This window comes from Lucilia sericata, unplaced genomic scaffold (genome assembly GCF_015586225.1).
Source record: "Lucilia sericata isolate MDLA Ls3-8-SP2 unplaced genomic scaffold, ASM1558622v1 Contig003381F_arrow, whole genome shotgun sequence".
NCBI lineage: Eukaryota > Metazoa > Arthropoda > Insecta > Diptera > Calliphoridae > Lucilia > Lucilia sericata.
This window is the reverse complement of record NW_023996844.1, coordinates 6,259-31,388: the sequence shown is the minus strand read 5'-3', so window position 1 is coordinate 31,388 and position 25,130 is coordinate 6,259. Positions and strand designations below refer to the sequence as shown.

The 25,130-nt window shown below is 28.6% G+C and overlaps 1 protein-coding gene across 1 annotated transcript; it reads right to left on the bottom strand.

Moving 5' to 3' along the window:
• Nucleotides 1-358: 358 nt before the first annotated feature.
• LOC119614780 (box A-binding factor-like) lies at nt 359-22,199 on the bottom strand. The gene is given in 10 exon segments (XM_037970888.1): nt 359-1,323; nt 1,326-1,888; nt 2,037-2,205; nt 2,309-2,473; nt 2,669-2,796; nt 6,251-6,473; nt 6,561-6,939; nt 19,794-20,719; nt 20,722-21,639; nt 21,750-22,199. Coding segments are annotated over 10 exon segments (4,473 nt in total). The 3' UTR covers nt 359-771.
• Nucleotides 22,200-25,130: the final 2,931 nt, after the last annotated feature.

The following is a 25,130-nucleotide window of genomic DNA, read 5'->3' as shown; positions in this document are numbered from 1 at the left end:
TAGTCTAGTCTATAGTCTAGTCTATAGTCTAGTCTATAGTCTAGTCTATAGTCTAGTCTATAGTCTAGTCTATAGTCTAGTCTATAGTCTAGTCTATAGTCTAGTCTATAGTCTAGTCTATCTAGTCTATAGTCTAGTCTATAGTCTAGTCTATAGTCTAGTCTATAGTCTAGTCTATAGTCTAGTCTATAGTCTAGTCTATAGTCTAGTCTATAGTCTAGTCTATAGTCTAGTCTATAGTCTAGTCTCTGGTCTAGTCTATAGTCTAGTCTCTGGTCTAGTCCATAGTCTAGTCTATAATCTATTCAACTTTAGTACTTTAAAAAGTAAAAAATCTTTTTATAAATTAGTACTATTTTAAAATCTTAATTTTCCATGCCTGGGCAATAACCAGATAAAGTTGGTTAAAATTTAGAATTCCTTCGAAACTCATAACCTTTAAAATTGAGTTTTTTGAATTATAATTCGAATTTTTTGAGAGTTTTTTTTTTTCAATAAATAGCCTTTTGTGGAAAGCAAATTTTATAGCACCGAGTCTTTCGGAACTAAGATATCATTTCAGTTGCTCCAAGAACTTTCTATAGTAAAAATATTTATACGAAGTGTTACTTATAAGTTCCCTCAGCTAGAAAAGGGTTTAAACATTTCTTTTAAAATAGAAATTTTAAAAGTTATAAAAACCAAAGTTTTGTAACGACTGAAATGAAAATGTATATGGTCCTTCGAGCTCCAGTCTAACAACTGGAAACGGATTAAATAACATCTTTAAAATTATTCCATTTTCACTACAGTCTCCCTATCGAACTTACGACTAAAATCATGCAAATGTTGTGGAACGAATTGCAAAAACTGTTGCTGTTGCAAATCGTGTAAATGTTGCTGACGTTGTAGTAAAAATTGATGATATTCATAATCATCATCCATGGAGGGACTACGACTCATATTATTTAAATGGCTGTGTAAGATTTGCTGTTGTTGTTGTTGGTGCTGCTGGTGTTGTTGCTCTTCAGCCAAATGTTGATGTAATTGTTCGATTTTAATGCTGTTATTGGGATCATTCGAGGAAGGTAATAATTCACCATAAGTTTCATAGACAGGAGAGGTGGGTGGTGAGTTGGTTGGTGGTTCGGGATGATAGGAATTTATAGGACTATGATGATTAGATCCCATATGTAGATTGGTTGGGTGACCATGAGGATTGTTGGCTGTTAATAGTTGTTGCTGCTGTTGATGATGATGATGTTGGTGTAATTGTTGCTGTAGATATTGTTGTTGCTGCTGTTGTTGTTGTGTCTGTGAATTGTTGTTGTTGTTGGGAGTTGCACATTGTTGGCAGCTGCTGCTGTTGGTGATGTGGTGTTGTTGTTGCTGCTGCTGGGTGAATGAGGATTCATTAGCGTATTCGTTGTATGTTGCTGTGGTGTGGTTGTATTCATTAATTGTTGTTGTTCCGCTTGCTGTTGCTGTTGTATATATTTTTGCATAAATTTCAAATTTTCATTATCATTATGATTAAATGTTGTTGTATTGTTATTGTTATTATTATTAGAATTTAAATGATTAGAGGGAGATGAAGAGGCAGATGAGGCTTGATGTTGATGATGTTGAAACATTATGGGTGACATTTGTTGCTGCTGCTGCTGTTGTGCATGTTGTTGCTGATATTGCTGTGGTGACATATTACCCATATTATTAAGCTGTTGTGATTGCTGCTGTTGCTGTTGTTGTTGTTGCATTAACGGTGATGTTGGTGACATATTCATGCTGTGATTATTGTTATTGTTATTATGACAAGGCGATGATATACTATTGGTGGGTGATGTAGCCGCCGATTGTGTTAGTGATGATGTTGATGCATTTAATAATTGTTGTGTTAAAGGTTTAATATCTTTATTTTAAACATAAATTTTTTTACCCCACAATAAAACGACAATTAAATTGATAATCAATATGAAAAGAGACAAAAAAGAGAAGAATACGATAAATTATTAATAAGCATGCTGAGAGATGAGCTATAGTTTTCGTTTAACACTTACCATGATCGCCATTGAGCAGGCTCAAGTTGGCACTTTCTGTGCTAGTATTGAGAGTATTATTTGAGGCATTTATAGATTGTTCAGACGCCGCAGCAAGAGCTGCATTTGCGGCAGCTTGCTTTTTCGATAATTTTTCGGCTTTACAGCCTTTGGGTTTACGTTTGCGAGTCTGTTGAAGAAAAAATTTTATAAAAATTTAGTTCGGAATTCTTAATTTATAAAAACTTTTCTAGAAAAATTTAGAATATTGTATAATTTCTTTAAAAATTTACCTGTATTGTATCCTTTTTCATGGTTAAGGGACGTTTAACACTATGCAGCTTGTAATAGAGACCACAGGCATTACACACCGGTTCACCATTGGGATTACGACGCCATAAAGAAGTTTGGGTAGTCAAACAATTGGAGCAAGTCAAACCAGCCCTTCTAGAGGCACTCTTTATTAAAAAATTAAGAAAAAAAAAACAAAAATTAATTAAAAGTTTTCTAACTTAAAAAACAATTGTCGTATTCACAATCGCACAATCTATTGTGAATTGGACAATTATCAAATACTCAAAAATTAGAAAAAAACAAAATTTTTGAATTTGAAAAAATAAAAAAACAAATCGTATATTAAGAAAAACACCTACCAGACGTCGCGAAGTAGCACGACTAACAACATGTTCCTCTTTAATGTTGGTAGTGCTGTTGTTGTTGTTGCTGTTCCGATTTGTATACGGAAAGGTCTTATAGAAATCCCCGCCTGATTCAGCGGCCACTGTAATATAGTGATTGAGTTGTTTCATTAATTAAATGTTTAACAAACAAAAAAAAATTAATTGCATTTAATTTTTTTTCTACAAAATTTTAACAAACTAACTAAAGCATTCATTCAAAATAATACAAAAAAAAAACTTATTAAAATATTAATTTTTTTTGTTATTTTATATTTATAATAAATTCAATTAATTTTTCTAGGTTTTTTTTAATCTCTGCAAAACTATAAACTTTTAAGAAGCGAGAACGTTTTAAAAACAAAGGGCAAAGGATTTCTATAAGCTTGATTTTCTTTATTTTTTTTTTGTAAATTATAAAAGATAAATTCAAAAATTTTGTTTTTCTTTTTTGTAATTACTGTAAAATAATTTACCAATCTTCTGGGTGGTTTAATTAAGGGACGATTCATTCCGTTCATTTTATGATAAAGACCGCACGCATTGCATAAATAATGTCCGGTATTATCACGTCGCCATAGTGGAGTTGAAATTGCACCACAATTGACACATTCTCGCCCCTCCGTAAAAAAATCGGCATCAAAAAATGCTTCAAATATAATAGACACATAACAAAATACCATCAATATTTATAATGTTTGGGGTTTCTTTTTTTGCTATTTTAACGTTTCCAAACATAAAAAAAATTTTACTTAATAATTTAATGAAAAACAAAAAGTTATATAGTTCCTATTGTTGTTGTTTTGTTGTAGTAAAAATTATGTGTGATTGTGTAACAAAATCAAAAAAAAAAATTAATTGAATTTATTATAAAAAATAATAAATATTTGTTTGTTTTTCTAAATGATTTAAAAAAGAAATATAAATAGTGTTGAATGATTTTAAATAAAAAAATGATAGTAGGTTAGTTGATGTAGAGTATTTGTAGGCTTAAGAATAAAATTAATATTAGTAGCATATTTTAAGGAGGAGTATGTTAGTTTTTAATTTAAACTAAGTTTAAGTTATTGTTAATATTCATGTTTAATTTATTTGGGGCTCTAATCTAAACGATATTTTTTTGATATTTTAAATGAAATATTGCTTCTACGTAAGTTTTTGATCTTTTATCTTAATTATATTTAAACTATTCTCTTAAACCTTTTAAGTCTTAGGGCTAGTATCTTACTATTCAGTTACTCAGGGAACTTAAAATCGAAAAAATTTGGACGGATTTTAATCATCGTAACAGTAGATTTCTTGATATCAAACTGTGGAAACTTTCAAAGGGATATTTTTTATTGTTTTAAGTACTCGCTCAAATGATTAAAATATGTTATGAGGTTCAAAATTCTTAATTACAACTGTTAGCACCCACTTGACCGATATCATTTGACGAAAGAAACCGGAAAAACTTAAAGAAAAAGTTGTAACGTTTAAACTTGCTTTGAAGAAGCCAAAAATTACTTAATGATAAGTTTAAATTCGCTTATTGTGAGCCTCAGGTAGAGTTCCAGTCAGTCGGACAGGATTCAATTCCCGATAGGCCCGATGGAGGCCTATGTGTATATTTGGATTTGATGAAACATACATATATCCTTCAAACTAACGAAGAAACGAAAGATAGAACGAGCTAACTAATAAGCTATCTATCTATCTATCTATCTATCTATTCTATCTATCTATCTATCTATCTATCTATCTATCTATCTATCTATCTATCTATATCTATCTATCTATCTAGCTATCTATCTATCTATCTATCTATCTATCTATCTATCTATCTATCTATCTCTAGACTATCTATCTATCTATCTATCTATCTATCTATCTATCTATCTATCTATCTATCTATATCTATCTATCTATCTATCTATCTATCTATCTATCTATCTATCTATCTATCTATCTATCTATTATCTATCTATCTATCTATCTATCTATCTATCTATCTATCTATCTATCTATATTATCTATCTATCTATCTATCTATCTATCTATCTATCTATCTATCTATCTATCTATCATCATCTATCTATCGATCTATCTATCTATCTATCTATCTATCTATCTATCTATCTATCTATCTATCTCTATCTATCTATCTATCTATCTATCTATCTATCTATCTATCTATCTATCTATCTATCTATCTATCTATCTATCTATCTATCTATCTATCTATCTATCTATCTATCTATCTATCTATCTATCTATCTATCTATCTATCTATCTATCTATCTACCTATCTATCTATCTATCTATCTATCTATCTATCTATCTATCTATCTATTTATCTATCTATCTATCTATCTATCTATCTATCTATCTATCTATCTATCTATCTATCTATCTATCTATCTATCTATCTATCTATCTATCTATCTATCTATCTATCTATCTATCTATCTATCTATCTGTCTATCTATCTATTTATCTATCTATCTATCTATCTATCTATCTATCTATCTATCTATCTATCTATCTATCTATCTATCTATCTATCTATCTATCTATCTATCTATCTATCTATCTATCTATCTATCTATCTATCTATCTATCCATCTGTCTGTCTGTCTATCTATCTAACCAACTTTTATAGCGAAACTCGAAAGTGTCTTCCATGCGATAATACGATGAATGTGCTCTCACATTTAATCGCTGGAGTATAATTATATTGTTGTTTTGTTTGGAAGAACTTTTCCTCGCAGAAGAGCCATCAATTAGTTACATGCAAGTGACTTTTAGAAGACACTCAGACGTGACTTAAACGTACAGAAAGTGAAAAGTTGAAAGCAGTTGAAGGTTTTAACATCTTGTTCATTTTTTAGGCTTTAGGAACAGTAAATTCAAATTAGTTGTAGCTTTAAAAAGGAAGTCGTTAACTAAAACCAATCCACTACAAAAGACTAATTTTAAATAGAAAAAAACTGTATGGAAATCTATAACAACAAATGGTTTCACAAAGTCCTTTATTTAACTAGTAAATATTTACACAAAAACCAAAACCCAGACCACATTTACACAGGTTACGTAAATAGGAAAAAGAAAATTTTCTTAAAATCTACCTAAATTTTGAAGGATACTCAAACAACAATTTTGTGAAAACTGAGTAAGTGTGAAATTTTTATAAGCACAAAATTTATGTTTTTCTTTAATGTGGCCACACATGCGTGTTAATGAAGGGACAGATACATAAGGCAGGGAAATTCAAAAGAAATTTCTTGAGAGAATATAGGTTTTCAACGTTTTGAAATATTTTTTTTTATAAATAAATTAACTTGAAATTATATTTAAATTATTTTAAATACTGTTTGTCTGCTTTAAGAAAAAGGTCATAGCCTTTTTCTTCTTTTTTTTGTTTTGGTATGTGTGAACACATTAATATATAAAGCTTATCAGTTTAAATTAATATATAATACTAGGCAAATACGTGTTTTTAATATAAATAATAAATAAAGTAATTAACTACGAAACAAAAAATAAACAATATTAATTGAAATTTAAATTTAAACTTACTGGCTGACAATGAGGCAGAGGCCGACAAATGGGCTGCTACTAAATTAGTAGCAGCAGCAGCAGGACTTGTTACCTCAGCTGATGAGCTGACCGTACGACCATTAACAGCGGAACGTATAACATTTGTATTGGCGGCAGTTAGGACATTATTCAAAGCTTGATTACCCACCACCGAAGAGGGAGCATAACTAATGGCCTCATAAGGACTAGACCAAGTATCGTTCTAAATTGTCAAGAAAAGGAAAAATAAAATATATTTAATAAAGTAAATTTTGAAAAAAAAAACGTAGAGTATTTTAAAGCAACTTACATGAGTTCTATAATTAGTCAAGGAGCCATAACGATCGACTGCTGAAGCATGTGTATTTTGATTATAGGAAGTAGTGGCTATACGCTGGAATGCTGGCAAAGTACCACCACCACCACCAGCACCATTACTTTGTGTACTTTTGGGTGAACCATAGTCATCCGAATGAGAATTTGTTTCATTGAGATTATTGTTATTGGAGTTAGTTGTTAAAGCCCCAGCGGTAGTATGATTACTTTGACTCGATGTAGTGGCTACACCTGAACCAGAGCTATGATGTTGTGAGGCTGTTGGCGGAGGTGTTGAAGCTGAGGCTGTTGACTGCATACCATACTGCATGCCATTGGCTGCTGACGCTAGCAAAGGTGCCGCATACACTGAACTGCAATTCATAATTTTTATAAAAGAAAATAATTGTTTAATTATTACTTTAAAATTATTATTTTTAATTTATCAAAGTTCTTTTTTTATATAAATATAAGTATCAAAGTATTTGTTTTTCAAAAAATTTGCCTTTAAATTTGTTTGTATTTTGTTTTTAGTACTTTTTTTTTTAACAAATTTAATATGATGTCATTTTAAAAACATTTTTTTTTTCGAAATATTTATTATATATGTATGTATGTATTTTAAAAATATATAATATTATTTACCTATAGCAATAGTTTTTCAAGTACATATTATTATAATTGGAGAAAAACATATTCATTTTGTTGAAAGTTTGTTTTATTTCGTACCGGATGTTAGAAAACGCATACAATTTTAGTTTTTTTTTTATTTGATTTTTTATTACATATTTTTAAAATTATTCATAATATTAATAGCACTGCAAGTTAAATTGCTAAACATGTGAAATCTAAAGAAATAAATAGCAAAAAAAAGTACCTAAAAATAAAGTACTTTTATAGAAACTTGTCAAGCTAACTATAGAAATAATTTAAAATCTAATAAAGATTTTAAATTGAACGGAAAATATTTCTTAAAACTCTATAAACAAAACCTTAACTTGTCCCCTAACTTTTTGGTACTAATTGAGTGCCAAAAAAGTACTTTTTACACTTCTAATGGCATTAGAAACTTAATTTTTTGCTTCATTTGTGTCCATAAGTACTATAAGCTAAACAAGTATAAGTTACAGGTTTTTTTATTCAGTATGGTTTTAAAAAGTACTTTTTTAGTACTTAATATTAAAGAGCATGGTATTTTAAAATTTTGGACTTATTTTTTTAACACATTTGTGTCCCCAAGTAATAGTGTTCATTCTCAACAACATTTTTAACACATTATTTCAAAATATTATAAAAATTCTAATTTTAATTTCGAAAATAGTAAAATTTTTATTTAAAATGTTATAAGAAAGTACTTTTTACAGTACTTCTTACACTACTAATGCCATTTGGAAGTTAATTTTTTGCTACTTTTGTGTCCCTATGTGCTGTAAGCTAAACAAATATAAGTCACAAGAGATGTAGGTTTTTTATTCACTATGTTTTTAAAAAGTACTTTTTTAGTACTTTATGTAGTAGGGCATAAGATTTTGTAATTTTGAACTTAATTTGTTAGCACATTTGTGTCCCAAAGTAATATTTTTCATTCTCAACAACATTTTTAACAAATTATTTCAAAATATTATAAAAATTTTAGTAAAATAGTAAGTTTTTAAAAGTACTTTTTACAGTGCGATTACCATTTTGAACTTAAACTTCTTAAACACATTTGTGCCCCTAAGTGATTTAAGCTAAACACGAATAAGTGGCAAAAGGCGTACGTTTCTTATTCACAGTGGTTTCAAAAAAGTACTTTTTTAGTACTTTATATAGTAGAACATAAGCTTTGTAATTATGAAATATATTTTTGAACACATTTGTGTCCCCAAGCAATAGTCTTCATTCTCAACCACATTTTTAACAAATTATTTCAAAATATTATTAAAAATTTAGTTTTAATTTCTAAAATAAGAAGATTTTTGTTTACCATGTTATAAAAAAGTACTTTTTATAGTAATTTTTAAAGTACTATTACAATTTTGAACTTTACTTCTTTAACACATTTGTAGCCCTAAGTGCTTTAAGCTAAACACGTATTAGTCGCTAAAGGCGTACGTTTCTTATTCACAGTGGTTTCAAAAAAGTACTTTTTTAGTACTTAATATGATAGGGCATAAGATTTTGTAATTTTGAACTTAATTATTTAACTCATTTGTGTCCCAAAGTAATATTAATAATTTCCAACAAAAATTTTAGCAAATTGTTTCAGAATATAATAAAAATTTTAGTTTTAATTTCAAAAATAAGAAGATTTTTGTCTACCATGTTTTAAAAAGTACTTTTTATAGTACTTTTTACAGTACTATTGCCCTTTTGAACTTCACTTCTTTAACACATTTGTAGCCCTAAGTGCTTTAAGCTAAACACGTATTAGTCGCAAAAGGCGTACGTTTCTTATTCACAAAAGTACTTTTTTAGTACTTAATATTAAAGTACTTTTTTAGTACTTAATATTAAAGGGCATGGGTTTTTTAACTTTATTTTAAACACATTTATGTCCCCAAGTAATGGTGTTCATTCTCAACAACATTTTTAACAAATTATTTCAGAATATTATTAAAATTTTAGTTTGTATTTCTAAAATAGTAAGATTTTTATTTACCCTGCTTTTAAAAGTACTTTTTAAAGTACTATTACTATTTTGAACTTAAACTTCTTAAACACATTTGTGTCCCTAAGTGCTATAAGCTAAACACGAATAAGTCGCAAAATGCGTACGTTTCTTATTCACAGTGGTTTCGAAAAAGTACTTTTTTTAGTACTTAATATAGCAGAGCATAAGATTTTGTAATTTTGAACTTTATTTTTAAACAGATTTATGTCCCAAAGTAATATTTTTCATTCTCAACAACATTTTTAACAAAATATTTCAGAATATTATAAAAATTTTAGTTTTTATTTCTAAAATAGTAAAATTTTTATTTAAAATGTTATAAAAACTACTTTTTATAGTACTTTTTACAAACCTATTTCAATTTTGAACTTTATTTCTTTAACACTTTTGTGCCCCTAAGTGCTATAAGCTTGACAGGTATTAGGCACAAAAGACATACATTTTTTATTCATTATGGTTTAAAAAAGTACTTTTTTTAGTACTTTATATAGTAGCTTATAAAATTATGTAATTTTGAACTTTATTTTTGAACACATTTGTGTCCCAAAGTAATATTTATCATTTGAAACATTATTATAGTAAATTATTTCACCATATAATACAAATTTTAGTTATAAATTTCCAAAATAGTACTTTTTCTAAGAAATCCCTTTTGTTTTTATTTTAAATTTATTATTTTAAACTTTATTTATTAAGGTACTTGTGTCCCCAAGCAATTACTTTTAAATTGTTTAAAATTCTTTTAAATATTTTGTTTTAAAATACTACATTTTTTTCAAGACCCTTTATAATTAATTTTTCTTTAAAAAGTTTCTGTTTTATAAAAGGCAATGGTGTATCCACTTTTTAACTATCAATTTCCTTATTCCCTCTTTCTTTGGCTTAATTTTCAAAATTGTTTACTATATATTTTTGTCCATTTTTTTGTTTATATATATTCATGTCCACATAATATCAAAAACATTATTTTATTCTTTAATTTCAGCACAAGATCAGTGAGCGAAAAGACCACCATCACTATGTTTGTTTAATATCGAAAGACAATAACAAAATTAATTGGCAATTTTTAGCAGTATATTAACAACAATTGTGACAGAGTTATGGATTAATTAAAACGTAGAAATATTATGGTATGGTAGACTTAAGGAAACGGTACAGTAAAGCCTTTTACATGCCATATGAAGCCTCTGATTACACCAATTGACTTGATCACCATTTGTGACAAATATCAGCAGTTTATATATAATAGGTAAGTTTTTAATAAAGACGAAAATTTGCATTATTTCTGTAGATCGTATTGTCGACAACCAGTTTTGATCCTGCTGGTTTTCGAAAGTATTCAAATTCGAGATTTTTTTCATAAATTACCCAGTTTGCAACAAGTATTAGTACCGTTTATATTATAATAAGTTTACAAAAAGGTATTTTTTATAAAAAGTACTATTTTCTTTAATGTTGCTTTCATCAGCTATGATTGATATTCCCATACTTTTGTGTAGCATACTTTTAACAAATATTAGCCCCTTTTTTTGTGGGTCTCCATGTTAATAAGTTCAGTTTTTGTTTTTCTCTCTGGGCCTGTTAAAGAAATTTGATGATTTGTGTAAATAAATCATTGAAATCCTATGTTCGGATTGTTTATAATAAAATAATACAGTAGCTTTTCTAAATATTCTTTAGATCTTTTGAAACTGACAAAAGATTTCAAAGATACGCAAATGTATAAAATATACAAAATAAAAAAAATATTTTGTTGAAATTTATAAACAATAAGGTTTCAGCAAAAATTCAGTCAAAAATTTTACAACATGTTGTTTAGGTGATTGTGAGGATTTAAGAGGGACATACTGAATAAATAGAAAAACCTCATGTTTTAAGCTTTAGATTAAGATATTTTAAAGCCGATAGATTAGACTTTCAGATAATTTTTTGCAAACTTCAGGGCACAATAACTCAAAAATCTGATATGGGAGAAAAATTATGAGGCAAACATTTAAAAATAGAGGTATCTTAGCGCTATTATAACGTATTATAAACTGATGTTTAATGGTTTAGGTTAAGATATTTTGAAGAATAAAGAAGTTATAACAAAATTTAAAACTTTATTTTAAAGTCGACAGATAATTCTTTTAACGTTTCAAATGGTCAAAATCGGGCATTTTTCAAACTTTAGGACACGATATCTCAAAAATCTGATGTGAGGTAAAAAGTTAAAAGCAATGGTCTCTTCGAGGTTTTTTAATTTAGGACACGATATCTCAAAAACCTGATATTTAATGCTTTAGATTAATATATTTCGAAGAAGAAAGAAGTTATAACCGAGATTTAAACTTTATTTTAAAGTCGACAGATTGGTTTTTCAGATTACATTAGAACATTTATAGATAAAGGTGTCTTCGCTCTGTTATAACAACTAAAAAATTGCCAAAAATCTGAGGTTTTTCGGAATACGATATCTCAAAAACCTTATGTAAGAATGTAATTATGAGGATCGCTTCCGATTCAAAGCAGTGCTATCCTTTTGAAAAGTTACTTTGGTTTTTGGGTCTCAACTCTGTTTTCAAATTTTCTCGACCTGTGTAATTTAAAGATCGAGAGAGTGAGAGAAATTTTGAGGTTAGTTTCCGATTCAAAGCACTTCAATCCCTTTGAAAAGTTAATTGGGTTTTTGGGTTTTAACTCTGTTTTCAAATTTTGTAGACCTTTGTAATTTAGAGATCGTTATGTGTTCAAAACTTTTTAAATATTTTAAGGAATCAATAACCAATATTAATAATGTTAGATCAAATCTGTTAATAATTCTGGTACAGTATTGGATCTCTTATACAAGTCCCTTATTCGTAAACAAACTTAAGGACACAATATCTTTAAAACTAGAGGAGGACAGGTTCGAGTTCTGAGTTGCAGCTCAATCCTTTAGAAAAGTTTAAGAAAATCACTTTAAATCGGATATTTGTAGAGCTTAAAAATTCTCAATATCCAAATATTGGTTATATTATTGTTCATAGCTCAGGGGCAGTATTGAAACTCTTATAAAATCATATATGTAAAGATCAAAAATAAGCAGCTTGAGAAAATTGGTGTTCAACTATATATATTCAACTTCTATGTCCTGCTGATATGGGGAAAAATGCTGTTTCAACTATTGAACTTGTTTTCCGCTGATATCGAACTAAATGTATAAGAAGTTCGAAAGCATTAATGGGGTCATACCAGGGACTGGCATCTGCTGATATCGAACTAAATGTTTAAGAAATGCGAAAGCATTATAGGGGTCATCCCAGGAACTGGGTTTAAATCTAAATATTTAAAAAAAATCTTTAAGTATTAATCACTTGTTTAAGTTTTTGAAGCACTTTTGTTGATAAATTTTTTTAATTTATGTTTAATTTTAAATTAAATTATTTTTTTTAATTAAGATTTAATTTTAAAATAAAATGTTATTAAAGTTATTATTTCAGTTTCAATTTCATAAAATAATTTTAATTCTTTTAAAAAGTCCTTATTACAATTATAATATTTTTGCTGATATTTTATTAAACAAAAATTTTTTTTCAAATTTTCATGATTTCAAATATTTTAAAAATTTTTTATTTTTTTTTACTTAAAGTCCATTCAAAAGTTTTGTAGTATATTTTTAAACGATTTTAAAACTCAATCTAAGTTTAGGCACAAAAAACTGAACTTCACACTTTGACAACGAAAAATCTTATAAACACATTTTCTATTTCTAAACCGAAACGAACAGACCGAACAGTGTCAGTTAGCCAGTCTTTTAGACTGTATACAAACTCTCGTGCTTACAGTCTGCAGTTAATGACAGTTGATACTAATATGTCATATGGAATTTAAGATTACTTCTATATTCTTGTATACATTTTGTTTGTATTGTTGTTGTAGTTGTTATGAGAATCATAAAATTATACACCTTGTACGTGAATGCGCGTTAAAATGTCATAATTGACTAAACGAAAAGAACCATTCAAATCAAATTTCAAAATCTTCTATATGTTTTGTTTTCTTTTTGTTGAAATACATTAACAAAACTGCAACTGAAATAAAAGTTAAGATTTAACATAAGAGTGTGTGTGTGTGTAAAGTTAGTTAAAATTCCAATAACTTTAATGAGAATTTTAAGAAAAAAAAATATTGAAAAATATTTACCATGCCTTAACGTTTTAAAAGATAATACTATTTACCTCTAAACCAAACAACCAAACACCTACAAGAAAAAAGCTAAATCAAAAGCGTGTTTAATCTAGAGAATATGAACTCAGAAATACCATAAACGTTTTCTTTTACTTCTGTGGTTTATCTTACAAATTGTTTTGTTTATAATATTCGTAATAGTATTATTATGGTTTTATTATTTTTAGTAATATTTGCATATAGGAAGTGTTTTTTTTTATATATTTATTTATTTGTACAAGTTAATATTACGTATTTTCTGTTTAAATTATTTTTTTCTTGCTGTTTATAAAACAAAATCTGTTTTGTTTAGAATCTTGCAAAAAGTCACATATTTTCTTCTGTTTTCTGAACCACGCTTCAATTGTTGTATTTGTTTTATGAGTTTAGCTTGAGTTTTTGCAGTCAGTTATTAAACAAAAGTTGTTTCTTTATGAAATTATTATTCTTTAGAAATACAAAAGGCCTTCTTTAAAAGGCAGCACACTTTTTTAATAGGTTTTCCAGTTAAACTTCAACAGAAAATGGGTCATTATATTAAAATTTATAACTGTAAATCTACTCTATGAACTATTTTTTTTTACATAGAAATCATATTAGAGGTGTTCAAGAGGTTAAGCAAGAAAATCTGGCATCTCAAATCTGACTCTAATATTTGCAGGCTTATCTTTAAAATCTTAAAGCAAAAGCTTGTTAAAAGCTTTAAAACACTGGTAGCCATTCTATGTTGCCTTAAATCAAAGATAGGCAAAAAAAGCTCTCTAGATTTCACACAAAACAAACGTAAACAGTTAGAAAGCTTATTCTTCAATCTTTCCCGAGAATATAAAAGCAAAAGCTTAACAAAAGCTCTAAAACAGTGGTGGTCATTAAATGTTTCTTCTTCGTTGCCTTAAAGCAGCGATAGACAGAAAGCTCTCTTGCATTCACACATACGTAAGCGTACACAAAAGACAAACCTAACCAGTTAAAAAAGCTCATTTGCCCAACTCTGACGAAGCCTGTTATAAAACTTAAAAGGGTTGTAAGTTCCAGAATGTTGAAATAGGGACAACCTTTGCCCGATTTAAAACTGTGAAACCTTTTTGAAACCCTATTAAAAGTTTCTATAGCTATTTTCCGGTTTAAAATCAAAGTTCTAAAATGGAAGCTTGTTATTTATCAGTTTGATATATAAGAAAATCACAGGCTTAGGAAATAGGATCTAGTAAAAATTAAAGATTTACAGTGGATTTTTATAAATTTCTATTGAATTTTTAGCTTTAAAACCTGAAATTAAGATCTCATTTTTTAAGCTTTAAAATGTGATAAGCAAGCTTTCAATAAACTGAAAGTTTTTTCAATAAAAGTTAACGAATAAACTTCGCAAGAGATTAAATTATAATCATTCAGATAAAACTTTTATATATGAAATTGTCTTGTTAATATTTAGAGCTTTTCAATGTGTACTCCAAAAAGCTTTAACGAAACTGAAGGTTTGCTTATTAAGCAAAGTTCTAGTAAAATAATTTTGAGATAATCTTAAGCTTTTTATGAATGAAAGTCAAAGTTTGATTGAAATTTAATCAAAGCTACATATTTAGCGCTTTTGAGTATGGAATTTTAAAATTTTGTATTAATCACGAGCTTTTCAAAATGAAAATCAAAATTTGATTAAATTTAAATTTTTCTTTTTTAATAAAGCTTAAGTTTTAACTCCACAAAAGATTAAATTAGTCATTGAACTTAAAGTTTTGAATATGAATATGTCTACTGCATATCAAGAGCTTTTTCAAGGTGGAATTCGAAAATTGTGTTTTAATTTAGAGCTTTTCAATGTGAAAGTCAAGTTTTGAATAAACTAAATTTTTAATCAAAGCTGTTCCATCATTGAGCTTTAACTTTTAAATCTAAAATTGACTTATGTATATCTAAAGCTTTTTAGTGTTGAATTGTGAAATTCTGTTTAAAACTTGAAAGGTAATAGTGGATTAATAGAAGGTTTTATTTTTAAATAAAGCTTAAATTTAAAGTTAAAATTAAACTTTTAAATCTCAAAATATTCTTAAACATAGCTAGAGCTTTTCAATATGAAAGTAATGATTTGATTAAACTGAAAGTATTCTTTTTAAATCAAAGCTAAAGTTTGAACTCAACTAAAGCTTTAATTTAAGCTTTACAATATAAAATTTATAAAATAAAAGAGTTTAGCTTTTTAATCAAAACTTTAGCTAAAACTTTTTAAGCTGAAATCTAACACAGAGCTTTGTAATATTCAATGTTTAATTAAACTAAAGTTTTAATTTGAAAGCTTTTTAGGGAAACAGATCTAAATATAATAAAACTTTAGCTACATATATTTAAGATTTACAAATTCAAGTTAAACTTTCGATGAGATAAAACTGAAAATTTGCCATTTTTAGGCTTAGCTTTTTAATAAACACTTTAATTAAAACTTTTAAAGCTGAAATCTAACACCGAGCTTTGTAATATTCAATGTTAGTTTAAACTTAAGTTTTAATTAGAAAGCTTTTTATTAAAACAGATCTCTATTTAAGATTTAAAAGTTTAAGCAAAACTTTCATTGAGATTAAACTTAAATTTTGCAATGTTTGTAAATCTAAATCGAATAGAAGGTCTGAAAAGGATGCTCAACAATTATGAAGAGTTTTTCTTAAACTTTTTTAATGATTTGCTTAAGCGTTTGTCTGTTACATTTGCTAGATTGTCTATTTCTATTCTTCAACAATTAGGAGTAGTTTTACTTTAACTTTGTTTAATGATTAGCTTAAGCGTTTGTCTTTACATTTGCTCGATTGTCCATTTCTTTATTGGTAGAAGTAAGACCCCTACAGTTTGGTTTAAAAACACATTCAGTAAACTTTCAGGTGTTCATTAAATGAAAAAAAGTGTTAACTCATAAATTATCCTCTAAACAAACTTGGTTTTTATTGGAACTGCATATAAAATGTCATCAAACTTTATTTAAATTTTTGGTGGAAACCTATTTTCTAGTGGTTAGCACAAAACCCCCCAAAAATTTAGTAGAATGCGGGTTAAGTTTTTTCTTTTAAAATGCAACACATGCACGCCACAAACACGTGCCACAATTACGTCGCTCAAGTGTGTCCAACAGATATCTTTACCCAAAAAAAGAGTTAAATAATCTAAACTTGGCTAATTTCCGTATAAAATGCGGGATGACAAAAGTAATACAAGGGGAAGAGGGTAGAGAAATTTTTAAATAAAAATTGTTAAATTAACACGTTTTAAAAAAAAGTTATCAAAACAAGAACTAAAAACTAAATTAAATGATTAAATGAAACTGAAAAACTAAAGGTGACCAGGTGTTGAAAATATGAGATAAATATAAAGAAACTTGTTATAAAACGAGGAAATTTCTTTTAGTGTATAGTTTTTATTAAGGGGGTGTATTAAATTTACTTTAGTTGTAACAAACATTTAAGTTTAAAATTTCATTTGAAAAAAAAAAATGTGTTACGTAGACATTAATTTGCAGGAAACTCTATATGGTTATTTAAAACTCGAAATTTTTTTCTTATTTTAAGTTTTGAAAATTCAAATTGTAAATATGTTTGTATGTTTGTGAATAATTATTATATGTCTGCCGCCAGCAACTGAAAAATAGCAAACAATTTGAAATTTCCAACAACAAAAACTAAAGTTTATTTAGGCTATTTGGCATTAAATGTATGAGTTTGTATTCATAATTGTTTATTTACATTTATTGTTGTTGGTTGTTTTTTCAAACCAAAACCCACAGTGTGAAAATTTATTTCAAATAAATAAATTACAAACAAAATATGAATTCAAAAAAAAAAACAGTTGCAGTTTTAATTTTGTTTAAAAATGAGGTTTTTGTGGTGAACATAAAAATTCTTTAATGGTTATTTTTTTTTTTCTTTTTAAAGGTAATTTGTGAAAAAAACAATATTTTGAAATATTGAAATATTAATATTGAATTATTTAATTGCAAATGTCTAGTTTGTATTGTTTTTTTATTGTTTATAAATATATAAAAAACCATATAGTTTTTTAAAATTGTCGTACAGCATCATTGTAGAAATTGTATAAATAGTTGTTTATATATAAAATTATATGAGAAAATACCCTACCTTAAATGGGAGGGTATTATAAGTTAATCCAAAGTTTATGTTTTATGCTTTAATCAATCTTAAACGAACAACTTCTAGATTTATATATATTAAGCTTTATTTTGTTATTAAACTTGCTTTAGTAGTAAATCTCTGAAAATTCGAGTGAAATCGTGAAGATTGCCTGCAATAACAGCCCGAAGTTATCTATATAGACCAGTCCAAAGACGAGTACATGGACCAGTTCATAGACGAGCCAACATACTAGTCTATACATTAGTCAAGTGACTAGTCCTCTATTCCACGGACTAGTCAGAGTACTAGTCCATAGACTAGCCAATAGCCTAGTCCATAGCATAGTCAATGAAATATTCAATAGACTAGTCCAGAGAATAGTCAAAGAACTAGTCAATAGTCTAGTCCATAGACTGGTCAATGGACTAGTCCATAGACTAGTCAATAGAATAGTCAAAGAACTTGTCAATATAATAGTCAATGAACTCGTCAATAGCCTGGTCCATAGACTAGTCAATAGACTGGCCCCTAAACTAATCAATAGACTGGTCCCTAAACTATTCAATAGCCTAGTCTATAGAATAGTCAATAGCCTAGACATAGGACTAGTCAATAGGCTAGTCAACAGAATAGTCAAAGGACTAGTCAATAGACTTGTCAATGAACTAGTCAATTGGAAAGTTCATAGACTAGTCCGTAGACTACTCAATAGAATAGTCAAAAGATTATCAATAAACTAATCAATAGGATAGTCCATAGTCTAGTCTAGTCAATAACCTAGCCCAAAGACTAGCCAACAGACTAGTCAATAGACTAGTCCATAGACTACTCAATAGACTAGTCAATAGCCTAGTCAAAGGCTATTCAAAGGACTAGTCAATTGGATAGTCCATAGACTAGTCAATGAACAAGTCACTAGCCTTGTCCATAGACTAGTCAATAGACTGGTCCCTAAACTAGTCAATAGCCTAGTCCATAAACTAATCAATAGCCTAGTCTATAGATTAGTCTATAGCCTAGTCCAAACAATAGTCAATAGGCTAGTCCATAGACTAGCCAATAGAATAGTTAAAGGACTAGTAAATAGATTAATCAATGAACTAGTCCAAAGACTAGTCAATGACCTGGTGCCTAAACTAGTCAAAAGCCTATTCTATAGAATAGTCAATAGCCTAGTACAAAGATTAGTCAAAGGACTAGTCAATAGGCTAGTCCATAGACTAGTCAATATGCTAGTCTATAGACTAGTCAATATGCTAGTCTATAGACTAGCCAATAACCTAGTCCATAGACTAGTTAATAGTCTAATCCATAAACTAGTCAACAGACTGTTTCAAATAGACTAATCAAAAAATAGTCAATAAACTACTCCTTAATCAATAGACTGGTCCGTAGGATAGGAAATTTGTCCAACTATTTATTCGACCTCAACCAATAAATTTTAAACTCAAAGCTATAAAAGAAGGGGGTCTTCTACCGACGGAATGGCAAACTAAGTTGTAAAACAAAAACAACAAGAAAACATCATATTCGAAAAACACCTGAATTAGCTAATTTAAGTGTGACTGACTGAATGCCTATGAAAAAAAAACAACTCCCAGGAAATATGAGGCGTACAGAAAAGCCATAAAAACTACTTACTAACTGAAAATCTTTGTACTTTTGATTCATTATTTTTTTAACAAAAAATCACCGTAATAAATTTCATTACTTTAAAAAAAAATATTGAAAAAATACTATGAATTTAAAAAAAAAACAAAAGAGTATAATTTCTATTAGTCATTTGGAATAAAAGGTTATTTTTTGTTGTTGTTGTAGTCATTGAAAGTGCATATAACTGTAAAACAAATCAGGTTACAATTATTGAAAAATATTATGGAAATAGTATGAAACTATTGTTTAGTGTTGAGACTTAAAAAGAAGCACGTGCACTTGAAATGTTATAGATGACAGAATATTTTCTAGGAAAACCAATTACGAAAATGGAGGGAAAAACATTATTTGTGTTTATTGATTGTAATTTCAATTAAAATTTTAATTGTTTCGCTGTTTGTTTAGTCTTTTGCTAGTTTATTGCTTAAAACAAATATTGATTAAATTATTTATTAAGAAATTAGTTTAAGCAATTAAATTTAGAGATTATTTTAAAATGGAGGAAAAATACAAACTTTAATTGATACAACGAAGTTTTGTAATTGATATTTTCATCAATACTAGGAATATATTAATACTTCAAAAACTATTACTTTTTCAAGGGTCCAAAGAATCTTTTACTTACCTATTCGATAGTCCCGGTGAAGGTGGTGAGGTGAAATTGAACAGCTGCGATTGATCGGGTCCCGTCAACATAGTATAGATATCACGATGACCCGCAGCACTGGCATTCGTTAACTGGGTAAAACTTTGCAAAGTAGCCATATCACCCGACTGCGATAAAGCCGATGAAGGTGAAGGAGATTCAGCACCCGAACTGGCCGAATTATTATGATGTAAATGATGTATACTCTGTAAATGATGATGCGGTGAAGAGCTTTGCAAATGGGCGGGAGCAATAGAGGGTAAATGTGTTAATTCGGTTAAATTGGCCGAATGATAGGAATCCTTTAGGGATTGAACATCAACAGAGCTTGAAAGTGTTAAATAGCTAACACCAGTATGATGATCTTCCAGGCATTCATCTTTTAAAGTGTCCTGTATAACCTCATCTATGCTGGTTGGTGTATGAGCAGAGGCACTAACATTTTGCACACCCATTAAAGGATGATGATGATGATGCACAAGCTCGTGATGAGGATTATAGGTGGTGGTGTAGAGTCCTAGATTTGATCGCATATTGTCGTCGTGTAAATAATTGGTGGTAGAAGGAGTAACGCTACTGCTATTGGCAGGATTTATTAAATGACCCGAGCTGGTAAAATAGGCTGTACTAGCTGAATGATGGGGATTATGATGGGCCGCCGTATGATGTAATTGAGCCAACGGCGAAAAAAGCTGCAGATTTATTAAATCTTTATTCGTATTATCTCCGTTAGAGGGAGTATGATTCAAAGATAAATCATAGGCACAGGAGTTATAAGAATTTAACCAATGTTCCGTATTAGAGGGGTGATGTTGTGGTAATTGCGCCTGCAATTGGGCTCCAGTTAAGGGTGAGGGTTGTTGTGATGTTAAATGTGCCGTAGAACCTATAACTGCCAAATTTAAATTGGATCATTGCTAGAGGCATTGAGTATATTATCGGTGGCTATATATTCACTTGTTGTATAAAGAGAACTTTGTGGGATTTGAGAATTAGTGTTATTATTATTATTGTTGTTGCTATTGTAATTTGTTATTATCACTGAATTATTAGCGCCACGATAATTTTGTGGAGCTGTGTTGTTGTTGTTGTTATTATTTAGAAGATTTTTTGCATTATTTGTTGCTGTTGTTGTTGTGTTATTATCATTTAAATTTTCTAATGAATTTGTGGGTGTTGCTGCTGATGTTGTTGCTGTTGTTGTTGTAGTTATAACACGATTTATCACTGTTTTATTGGTATTATTATCACTATTAGTATTATTAATTAATTTTTGCTGATTGGCTAACGTTTCAACACTGTTATTATCATTATTGTTGTTTTTATTATTATTGTTAACACTTTCTGAAACGTCACTTTTATTATTATTATTATTGTTATTATTTGTATAATTTTTATGAGAATTTTCTAATTTTTGCTCATTTATATTCGTATTTGAGAATTTTTTATTATGATAATGATCTTTAGCTTCGTCATTTATGTTAGCGACTGTTGTTGCTAAATTATTATTCGTTATCGTTGTTGGAGACGCTGCTGTTGTGGTTATAATTGTGTTTATCTTTGGTGTCTGTTCGTCGTTTTTCAAATTTTGTGTATTTTGTACTTCGTTTATGTTCGTCGCTGATGTACGTAACACTGTTTGGTTTGATGTTTCGTTGACAACTGATATGAATTGTGGTGCCTTAGCAGCCAAAGACGATAAATTCAAATTCGTAGTTGGTGTGGTGGTGATCGTTGCCGTTGTCGCCGTTGCAGAACCTAAAAACTCATTGTGTACAAACGCTGGTAGTAGCAGTTGTTGTTGTTGTTGCCTGTTGCTCTCTTTCTGTTATTGTTATTCCTTGTTGTTGTTGTTCTGGTGGTTGGTGAATTTCTTCTTGTTGTTGTATTTCTTTGTATATCCGAATTTATTGTATTTATGAGGGTAGTATTTGCCGTTGTTGTTGTGGCTATGGAGTTTAACGGTGTTTGCTGCTGTTGCAGGGATGATCTTCCCTCTTTTTCACATTCTATCTCTTTCTGTAGCCCAACATTATTTAAACAGTTTGTTAACTGTTCCTGTTTTGTATTAAAAAAGGATTCTTTTGATCCTTTGTCTTGTATTTCATTTTCTCTTTCATAGTTCGTTTGCTGCTGTTGTTGTGTTTGGTATTGTTGTAGATTATTTAATAATGACTGACTTGCTGTTGTTGTCGTCAATGAAGTTAATCCTTTATTTGTTAATTTACGATTTTGTTTAGAATTTACTATAGCTTTGGTGATTTTCATATTGGCAGCATTTGTTAATAAAGAATTATTACTGCTGCTGCTATTAGTATTAACACGATTTTTGGTTTTAGCTACTTTAGAGGTTAGAGGTAAATTACGATTATTGGCACATTTCATGATTTATGTAAACAATATTTCAAATAAAAAATTCTTATATTTTATCAGCAACAAAAACACTTAAAACATTTTATTATTATTTATTAGAAATTACAAAATAACAATTTATATATTAACTAAATAGTTAATGTTTAATTTAACAAATTCCTAAGTTGTGTTTAACAAAAAAACAAAATTTAATCCGCGTTTCGTTTCAATTCAAACTTGACGTTTTGAGTTTTTTCTTAAAACTGTTAGTCAGCATCTCATGTTTTAAGCCTCCATTCCCTTAATCTCTTATTAATTTCATTCCGTCTTTCATCTTTAGTCTGTTTTTAATATAAAACATTTTATTAAAAAAAAAAAAAACTTCATTAAAAATCCACCATTTTTATATTTATTTTGTTATTTTCCCTTTTAATTAATAATATTAATACACTCTCTCTCTCTGTGTTTTTGTTTTACCGTTTTATGTTTTCCTTTTGTTTTTATGAATCATCCATTTCTCTTGATCGCACCCTCTCTCACTCTCTTACTCTCTTTTGCTGTTTACTGAGTGTTGAAATTTTGTTTTGTTTTAAAATATTCACCTCTTATTCCTCTCTTTATCTGGCTTATAGTATTTGGGATTGGTTATATTCCTGGCCTGCTTTTTCCCACATTTGAAATCTTTATCTGTTTTAGTAACGCCCTTTTGGTCTTGTGTTTAACCATTTGTTTTGTTTTTTTTTTGTCTTGTTTCAAAACCAACAACAATAATAAAAAATCACAATGGCTTTTCATATTTTATGTTTTTATTGTTGTTTTTAAATTGTTTTTTGTAAAGTCATTCCCTGACGTTTTATGCTATTTTTTCTTTGATTCATTGTGATCTAATAACAGTTTTCTATAATAGTTAAATATGGTTTCTAATTTTATTTTGTTAATTAATTTTGTTGAATTTTTTTTAAAAATTTTGAAAACCCTAAATGAATGCTTTGCAAACGATGTTAAGATGAAGGGTTCTATAAATAAACTGGAGTTTATGACATTTAATTGCTTCTTCAATTGGAAGCTCAAACTTGAATTAGTTGACTAACTATTGACTAGATTATAGAATACACTAAACTATAGACAAGACTGTAAACTAGACTATAGGCAAGACAATAGACTAGAGAATAGACTATACTAAGTATAGACTAGACTGTAGGCAAAACTATAGACTAAAGACTAGACTATAGACTAGATAGACTATAGACTACTATAGACTAGACTATAGATAGACTATAGACTAGACTATAGACTAGACTATAGACTATACTATAGACTAGACTATAGACTAGACTATAGACTAGACTATAGACTAAACTAGACTATAGACTAGACTATAGACTAGACTATAGACTAAACTAGACTATAGACTAGACTATAGACTACTATAGACTAGACTATAGACTAGACTATAGACTAGACTATAGACTAGACTATAGACTAGACTATAGACTAGACTATAGACTAGACTATAGACTAGACTATAGACTAGACTATAGACTAGACTATAGACTAGACTATAGACTAGACTATAGACTAGACTATAGACTAGACTATAGACTAGACTATAGACTAGACTATAGACTAGACTATAGACTAGACTATAGACTAGACTATAGACTAGACTATAGACTAGACTATAGACTAGACTATAGACTAGACTATAGACTAGACTATAGACTACTATAGACTAGACTATAGACTAGACTATAGACTAGACTATAGACTAGACTATAGACTAGACTATAGACTAGACTATAGACTAGACTATAGACTAGACTATAGACTAGACTATAGACTAGACTATAGACTAGATATAGACTAGACTATAGACTAGACTATAGACTAGATAATAGACTAGATATAGAGTAGACTATAGACTAGACTATAGACTAGATTATAGATTATATATAGACTAGACTATAGACTATATAGACTAGATTAGACTAGATTATAGACTAGATTATAGACTAGACTGTAGATTAGACTATAGACTAGACTATAGATAGACTATAGACTACACTATAGTCTAATAGACTATAGACTACATTATAGTAGAGTATATAACCTAGTATATAGTCCGGTGTAGTCTATATAGTCTCTAGTCTATAGTCTAGTCTATAGTCTAGTCTATAGTCTAGTCTATAGTCTAGTCTATAGTCTAGTCTATAGTCTAGTCTATAGTCTAGTCTATAGTCTACAGTCTAGTCTATAGTCTAGTCTATAGTCTAGTCTATAGTCTAGTCTAGTCTATAGTCTAGTCTATAGTCTAGTCTATAGTCTAGTCTAGTCTAGTCTATAGTCTAGTCTAGTCTATAGTCTAGTCTATAGTCTAGTCTATAGTCTAGTCTATAGTCTAGTCTATAGTCTAGTCTATAGTCTAGTCTATAGTCTAGTCTATAGTCTAGTCTATAGTCTAGTCTATAGTCTAGTCTATAGTCTAGTCTATAGTCTAGTCTATAGTCTAGTCTATAATATAGTCTATAGTCTAGTCTAGTCTATAGTCCAGTCTATAGTCTAGTCTATAGTCTAGTCTGTAGTCTATTCTATAGTTTAGTCTGTAGTGTATCTTATAGAGTAGTATATTTTTATCATTCAGTAGAACATTCGTTATTGCTTTAAAGCACGCCATAGAAAATGTTCAAAAAAAAGAAATGAAAATAAATTTTGTCTGTAATTCTTGAATATTTTGAAAGATGTGTTTTTTTATAAAATAAAAGAGAGGTGTTGAGTTAATGTAAGAAGTATTGTATTATTATATCTATGACATAACAACTAAAACACGAAAAATGTACTCTATATTTAACAATTGTAATATTGATTTTGTAAAATTAAACATTTTACTGAAGTAACAAATATTACATAACATTATTGCTATTAAAAAAACTAATAATAAATATTTCTTTGTTTCTTTTATTGCAG